Here is a 7,251-nt window from a genome sequence, read left to right on the forward strand (position 1 = left end):
GTTCCCCAACCCTTTCTGGGACTCCTGTGAGGATCTGAACTGAAGATGGCAGAGGAGTGACCCTGCCACCCTCCCTGGATCCTTGGACCCTGAGTTCCCAGCTTCATAATGTACCTGAAGGTTGAAATATGTGAGGCCTGGAGACTCACCCACCTCCTGGGCAATAGGCCCTCCCTGTGCACCCAGAAACCCGGAGCACAGCCCCCAAGGTGCGTCCCACCCAGCTGCAGTGGGCAAGGCTCCAGGAAGCAGGTGACAGGAGCCCCAGGGCTCCCAGCCCTGGGAGGAGCCAGGCTGAGCTTCATAAGGGGACTGCTCTTTGTCTCAACACGCATTTCACTCGACCTTCTCACCTGACGCTTCCTCAGCCCAGGTAAGTCTGCACCTGCATCCTTGCCTTTTCCAGAAGGGCCCAGTGCCCAGCTGCTCTGCTGCCTGCAGGAGGGGAAGGCTGTGGTGAGGACTCAGCAGCCGGGGTCTAGTCCCATGTGCCATCACAGGACCGTGCCAGCTCCATCCCAGCCGAAAGTCCTCATCTATCAGGTCTCTGGGCCATGCCCTCCCTAGGGCTCACGTGGATCTTCCAAGTCCACTTCTGTGACAGGTCCCCAGTGGGAGCTGAGGTCAAGGCCCTCCCTTCCCCCCATCTTCTTCCTCCCTGGTTCACCTTCCTGCCAGGGTCCAGGGTGCTGAGCCCCCTCCCTAGTCCCATCCCAGATCCTGGAGGGCTGAGGGTGCCCTGAGAGGGCTTTGCGGGCTCTCCTAGTCCCAGGCCTGGGGACTCCACTGAGAATAGCCCTGGCAAGATGACCTGTCCCCACACATGCAGGGGACTGCTCAGCCAGGCCTTCTGCACCAATCCCAGCCCAGGAAATGCCCAGCGACCCACTGGGCATAGAGTTGGGCCTCTGGCCATGGCCACGGCTCCCCAAAGCCTCTCGGGTACCCTCAGTGACACACCAGCACAGGGCTCGCTCCTGCATTGGGAGGTGGTGATGGCTGGTTATCAGGTGTCCACATGTGGGAGCCATAGTCAGTCCCTGGTCTCGGGATGTCTGAGTGTGGGGCAGCACTGCCCAGTTCTCTGGCCTGGGCTCCAGGCTCTCCTGGATGCTGACTGTGGACTCTAGAGCCTTCCCTTTACACAAAAACAGTCAAGGCCTGGTGACCTGGAGAGGACAGGAGCAGAGGGCAGATGATCCCCAAGAGCAGACAGACAGAAGGACCACCCCCAGTCTACCCTACCCAGTTCCTTAAGAAACAGGGCAGGTTTTTGTATTCATTTTAAATCTGAGGCCAGCTGTGGTGGCAGTGCCCCTGTCTGGCTCCCAGGTGGTCTGGGGAGGCCTCCCTGAAGGCATGGATGGGGCTCTTTCTGTTCACACTCACACTCACACCTGCCTCTGGAGGTTGCACACACCTTTCCAGGCAGAGTTCCCACTAGGATCAGGGTGGGACCTGGTTTGTGAAGCAGCTGGGAGGGTCAGACACCAGGCCACCGAGGACATCCCCTGCCCCTGTGACTCTCACCCCAGCTGTGAGGCTGAGGGAGGTGGGCTTGATACCGTTTGGGGAGGAGGCCAAATGCCAGCTCAGGGGTGTCAGTCAGGGTTCGGCCCTTTCTCTGGGCGGTCTCCAGCTCTCCCTGCCTGCCCTCCTGCCCAGCGCCATCCACAGCTGGTAGTGCTCTTCTCCGTGTCCCCCTGTCCCTGCCTGTGTGAGTTCAGGTCCCTGACTCCCGTTTGGGGGCCTTCAGCTCAGCACACAGAGATGCACCTTCCTCTCCACCACAGACTTTGTCACTTGCTCTGTAATTCCTTCCCATCTTCCTAATTTTGGTCATTTTCAGAGTAGGAAACATATCATTGTCTGTCTTTCCTGCAGCATTTCTGAAAGCAAAGATGGGCAGCACTCCAGCTGAGAAGTCCATGATGGCCTTGGTCGACCTGTTTCACAAATACGTTGGGAGTGATGATAAGATGGATAAGCCGGGCCTGTCGAGGATGGTGAAGGACCATTTTCCCAACTTCCTCAGTGCCTGTGTGAGTTGGAGTGTGCCTGCCCTGGGCAGGGAGAGGTTTTGGTATTTGTAAGGTCAAGAGGATAGTGATGCCTGGGCAGGTTGTAAGGGTTCTGGTATGCCCACAGACTCACGTCTGGTAGGTGAATTCACTAGTCTTACTGGGTGACGCTGAGCCCAGTGTGCCTCATCATCCTCTCCCAGCCCTAGGCAGGACCAGCCCAATGGGCAGGTGGAGCATGCAGGGGATGGAGCCTGGATCTCCGGTCCTGCCCCTGACACACCTGCTACATGGCTCTGCACAGGTTCCCTGCACTCTCCTAGCCCCCTTTTCTCCTGCCTAATGCTTCCTCCTCCTCTTTTAGAGTCACTCCTTGGTTCAAGCAGAGCCTTGCTAGGATGGTGCTCAATGGAAACCATAATACTATGACAGGAGCAGAACCCCTTATTTTTGGCAGAGCTCATTCATACACCTGCTGGGTTTTGTTTTGTTTTGTTTTCTGTTAGAATGCACTGAACTTATTAGCAAAATGTTAACAGAGAGCTGGGCCCTAAGGCAAGGGAACCCTGAACTCACAAGCGAGAGCAGCTAAATGGGAGGAGAGTCGACTACAAGATGAGAAGGGAGGTCAGCTGGTGGGGGCCCCAGGGAGAGTGTGGACAGCACCTGTAAGGTAGGGAGGCAGGTGGGCCAGGGAGGATGAGGGCCCCTCATCCCCTTGCTGGGGTGGTTCCTGGCAGAGCTGTCCAGAATCCCAGCACTCCCCATATTGGAGCTCTCCACCTGCCTCCTGTGTGCCCCTCTTCCACTTAGCCCTTGCCTTGCTCCCACTGCAGGATGCCACTTTTCCTCTTTTTTGCAATTTAAGTCTCACGTGTAATGGCTTTGTTCTTATTTGTATGTTTCTCTCCTCACAGGAAAAGAAAGGTAAAGATTACTTGGGCAATGCGTTTGAGAAAGCGGACAAGGATAAAGATGGGAAGATTGACTTTTCCGAGGTCCTCTCTGTGCTGGGAGACATTGCCTCTGACTACCACAACCAGAGCCACGGAGCAGAGCCCTGCTCCGGGGGAGGCCAGTGATGCATCCAGGCCAGGGCCTCCAGAAACCCCAGGACAATAAAGTGTCTCCTCTCACCACACACTTGCTTTATTTCCTTCCTCCCTTTTGTTACCTCCATTGTCAAAACTACCAATTCCTGGTTAACTTTTTCAGTGAGTTCCAGCAAAGCTGGGCCACATCTCTCACAGGACCTCTGCTCCTGCTCCCTAAACGCAGTCAACAACATGGGGCCTGGGTGGAGTCCATGCAAAGCCAAGTCACAGGGCTGCTCCTCTTTGTTAAGGCACACCCCAAGGTCATTCAAGCACTGCACTGACAGTGGGCGAGGTGGCTCATTCCTGTAATCCCAGCACTCTGGGAGGCCAAGGTGGGTGGATTGCCTGAGCTCACGAGTTCGAGACCAGCCTGAGCCCCAGCGAGGCTGCATCTCTGAAACATATCCAGGTTTTGTGGTGGGCACCTGTAGTCCAAGATACTTAGGAGGCTGAGGAAAGAGAATCACTTGAGCCCCAGGAGTTAAAGGTTGCTGTGAGCTGTGACACCACGGCACTCTACCAAGGGTGACAAAGTGAGACTCTGTCTCAAAAAAAAAAACCACACTGAGGACAAGCATGAAGTGCCTCCCATTGGCCCTTGCCCACCTACTCCTGCCCCAGCTGCTCCTCCAGGGCAGGGTAACAGATACCACTCACACAGGGCTTCCTTGGAGGACTGGGGGGCCTCATTGCATCTGGCACTGTGATTAGGAAATAGCAGTGCCCTGAGGGCTGGCCTCCTTGCCCAGTGTCCTAGGCTCCTGGGGCCATGCCCTTGCCCGGTGGTGTACGAACCTGTCCATGACCCTGTGGAAGTGAGGTTGAGTCTTCCCAATGCTGAGCTGGTCCTCACAGATGATTTGCTAAATACTAGGACTGGGCATCTGGGACATTCAGATGGTGATGAATAAATGTTCCAGATTTTGAAGAACTCAAAGTGGCCTTGGAATCTAGACAACATACAGGAATCAAGTAAGGAGACTGGGCTGATGACCACAGCAGTATTGGAAACACCCTGAAGACCAAGACAGGGAGCTCACATCAAGAGTTACAAAAAATCACAGCCACTGTGCCTGCCAAGTACAAAAGTTTTGTTTTAGGTCACCTGCCCCAGACCAGCCACTGTGCTAGGGGCTGAGGATCAGAAACCAGCAGGGTACAGGGATGCTTGGCAAAGTGCTGGCTCTGCCCAGAGATGTTGGTCTCTTAGTGGGGGCCGCAACTCCAGGCCAGCATTCATCTCATCCCCAGTGCCACTTCTAGATCATGTCCCCAGCAGCTGCCGTTAGCACCTGCTCTGAGGTTCACACCCTCTGTCCATGTCACCTCTACCCCCTGATCACATTATCCGGCTAATCTCTCAATCAGGCAAACAGTCTTCTCAGAGAAATCAGGCTGTGGTCGCACACACTTCTTCCATCCCACACAGGATTTGTCCGTGTGGATGGACAGACAGTCCACTACCTGTTCACGGTCCCAGAGCCCCACTACTCACAGAGCATCATTGCCTCTCTCTCCTCATCAGGACCACCCTCTGCTGACCATATTCTGCACTTTGGCATCATTCAGAGTTTATCCTGTAGGTTCTCCCTCCTCCATCCCAATGCCTAACCATTGCTTTTCTTCTCCCTCCTGTCTCCCACCCTCATTCTCATTCCAGCTGATCTCAGAGCTCACACAGACCTGCAGTTTCCAGGCTGTTTGTTTTCTCTCCTTATTGGCCCCTGCCTCCTGCTCCCTGCAGCCTGCCCCCAGGATCCATCAAAGTGCTCAGTCTTCTAACCCCACCTCTGCTTTTTGCTTTCCTCAGGCTGTTTCCTGTGCATCTCCAGCTCTGAGCCAGCCTCCCTCCATTTGCCCCAGAACTGCTGCTCCCTGCTAGGAACTGTCCAGGGCTCCTGCAAGCTGGTGTCTGACCTCTCTGCCCAGCCCTCCCACAGCCCCTTCTGTTAACCTAGCTCTCATTATTTTTGCAACCCTACCCACTAACATACCTTAGCATTTCCTGTCTCATTTCTAATTGTCCCTTCTGCCTGAAATGGCTTTTAATCCCTCATCCCTCATTAGTACCAAATTTCAAGACTGAGCTTAAAGTCAACTTCTCTGTGGACACTGAAAGGGTGAATCGCCATCACTTCACCCCAAAGAAATGAAGCCTGCCTCACTTATACATTAGCAACCATATCACCTCATTTTGTCTCTTCTCATTCAGACTTAGAGTCATGGAGAAGACACACCATGACCATAGCCCAACTGGATCCCCAGTTCCTGGCAATACTGCATCCTATTCCTATTAAATAAATACTCCAAGAGTTTTCTCATTAAAATTCATTGGTCCAAATTTTTTCCAATATCACCTAAGCTAAACAGCAGTCCAAAATCTAAAATTTTCCAGGCCCCAGAAACAGGCTCTGAGGCTTAGGAGAGTCCTCCAGATCTGGAGACAGATCAGAAAGAACAATGCAGCCACTACCAACTGCCCTCAAGACTCAGCTCTGAACTCCCAAGAGCAGAGGGACTCTCCTGCCAGGTGGGGGTTGCTAGACTCCCAAACCTAAACCCATGGCTGGTGTCCAGAAGACATGGAGAGCAGCACAAAGATCCTCTTACTGAGCCCCTCTACCCTTCACTCTCCCACTCATGTTGAATCTTATAATGATCCTTCCATGGGCAATGGTACATTAAATCAGGGTGAAGTATATGGACAAATATTCATCTTCCTATCTGGAATCAGAAATCACCTCCCCAAGGGAGCCTTCTCCCATACTCCTGAGATCTGCTCACACTCTCCCGGTGTGCATATGCCAGTTGTGGAACTCATCACATTTATGAGACTTTCCCTGTCCACACCCATGTCATCCCAGGGAGGTGATCTTTTTGAGGGCAGGGACCGCATGTCTGTCACGCAGTTCCTAGCTAACACCCACTGTCCTGAGCTAGTGCTGCTACTGCACTATGGAAGATTGTCAAAAGAAAAATATTCTTCCAAACTCACAAGGGTGGATTACAAAACTGAAGACCACTGATGTAAAGACAGGAGGAAGGCAGGTCACATCCCCCACAACATCTGAGAGCTCCAAACAGTCACCAGATGGAAAATTGAATTGGTTTTAGTCTGTGTTCAAACTACTTCAAGGAATAAAGTGGGAGTCAATATGTCATTCTGAACTGGATGTTTTAGAGTATGGCATAAGAGCTAAGTTTTAGTGTCATGTTGATCAAAATTGAAACTTTGTTCTGAAACATGCTAAAGAGCAATTAGCTTAAGAGCAATTAGCATATATGTTATATTGGTATTAAAGAGAAAGAGTAATTGAAAAGTCTGTGCCCACACTCACATGACAGCTAAAGTGGCAGAGATTCTGGGAATCTAAAAGGTCCCAAGGAATCTTGATATCAAAAGACCCCCATCTGCTTTAGCATCATGTACAAATATGTATAACCAGCATGTGTGTGCTGTCTGTGGTATCGAATCACTGTGCCCTCATGCTACTCACTCCTGCCTCTCTTTGCTTTGCTGTGATTCACATCCCTTAATCTTCTCTATAGGAATCTCTTTTTTTCCCTAATATTCATTTGAAAGATGAGCTCAATTTTTTAGGTAGAGAAGAGGACAAAGGGAACAATGTAGAGAAGAAAATCATAAAAGAGCATGACATGTTTGATAAGCAGCCAGAAAATTATACCATAGGCAGAAGCAGACATATTAGCAGTAATGCTGAGCTATAGGCAGTCCTTGTTACTACTAGCGAGAGTATCAGTCAAGCTGAAAGAACATATAATCCGAACATATAAGCACCATAAATGCACTGTGACAAGCACCCTTATACGTGACACCCATGGATGGATTTATGAAGTAATTTCTTCTGTACTCTTGCCTAGAATAGGAATTGATGGGTCATAGAAAAGACATATATTTAACTAAGTGTGAGATGACATCTAATTTTTCTTTAATTTGTACTTCATTTTCCTATTTAAATATTTTTAATTTTTTATTGTCATTTACCACTTTAAAACTAAATTGAAGTGGTTTATTTGAACCAACTAGCTTCCATGGGAGTCACATGAAAGAGCATGAGACCCTTTATTTGATGCACTCCCACAAAGCAGCCATAAAGAACTCTATAGGGGCA

At 51.0% G+C, this 7,251-nt stretch overlaps 1 protein-coding gene across 2 annotated transcripts; it reads left to right on the forward strand.

The window, feature by feature from the left end:
- Window positions 1-260: 260 nt before the first annotated feature.
- LOC128586253 (protein S100-A7-like) lies at window positions 261-3,160 on the forward strand. Of its 2 annotated transcripts, none has more exons than XM_053591921.1 (3): window positions 261-373; window positions 1,885-2,042; window positions 2,939-3,160. In XM_053591921.1, the coding sequence occupies exons 2-3, from the start codon at window positions 1,902-1,904 to the stop codon at window positions 3,101-3,103; spliced, it is 306 nt and encodes a 101-aa protein (XP_053447896.1). In that variant the 5' UTR covers window positions 261-373; window positions 1,885-1,901; the 3' UTR covers window positions 3,104-3,160. The 2 variants fall into 2 exon arrangements, with proteins under 2 accessions (XP_053447896.1, XP_053447897.1); XM_053591922.1 differs by lacking the exon at window positions 261-373 and adding an exon at window positions 380-543.
- Window positions 3,161-7,251: the final 4,091 nt, after the last annotated feature.

This window comes from Nycticebus coucang, chromosome 5, assembly GCF_027406575.1.
Source record: "Nycticebus coucang isolate mNycCou1 chromosome 5, mNycCou1.pri, whole genome shotgun sequence".
NCBI lineage: Eukaryota > Metazoa > Chordata > Mammalia > Primates > Lorisidae > Nycticebus > Nycticebus coucang.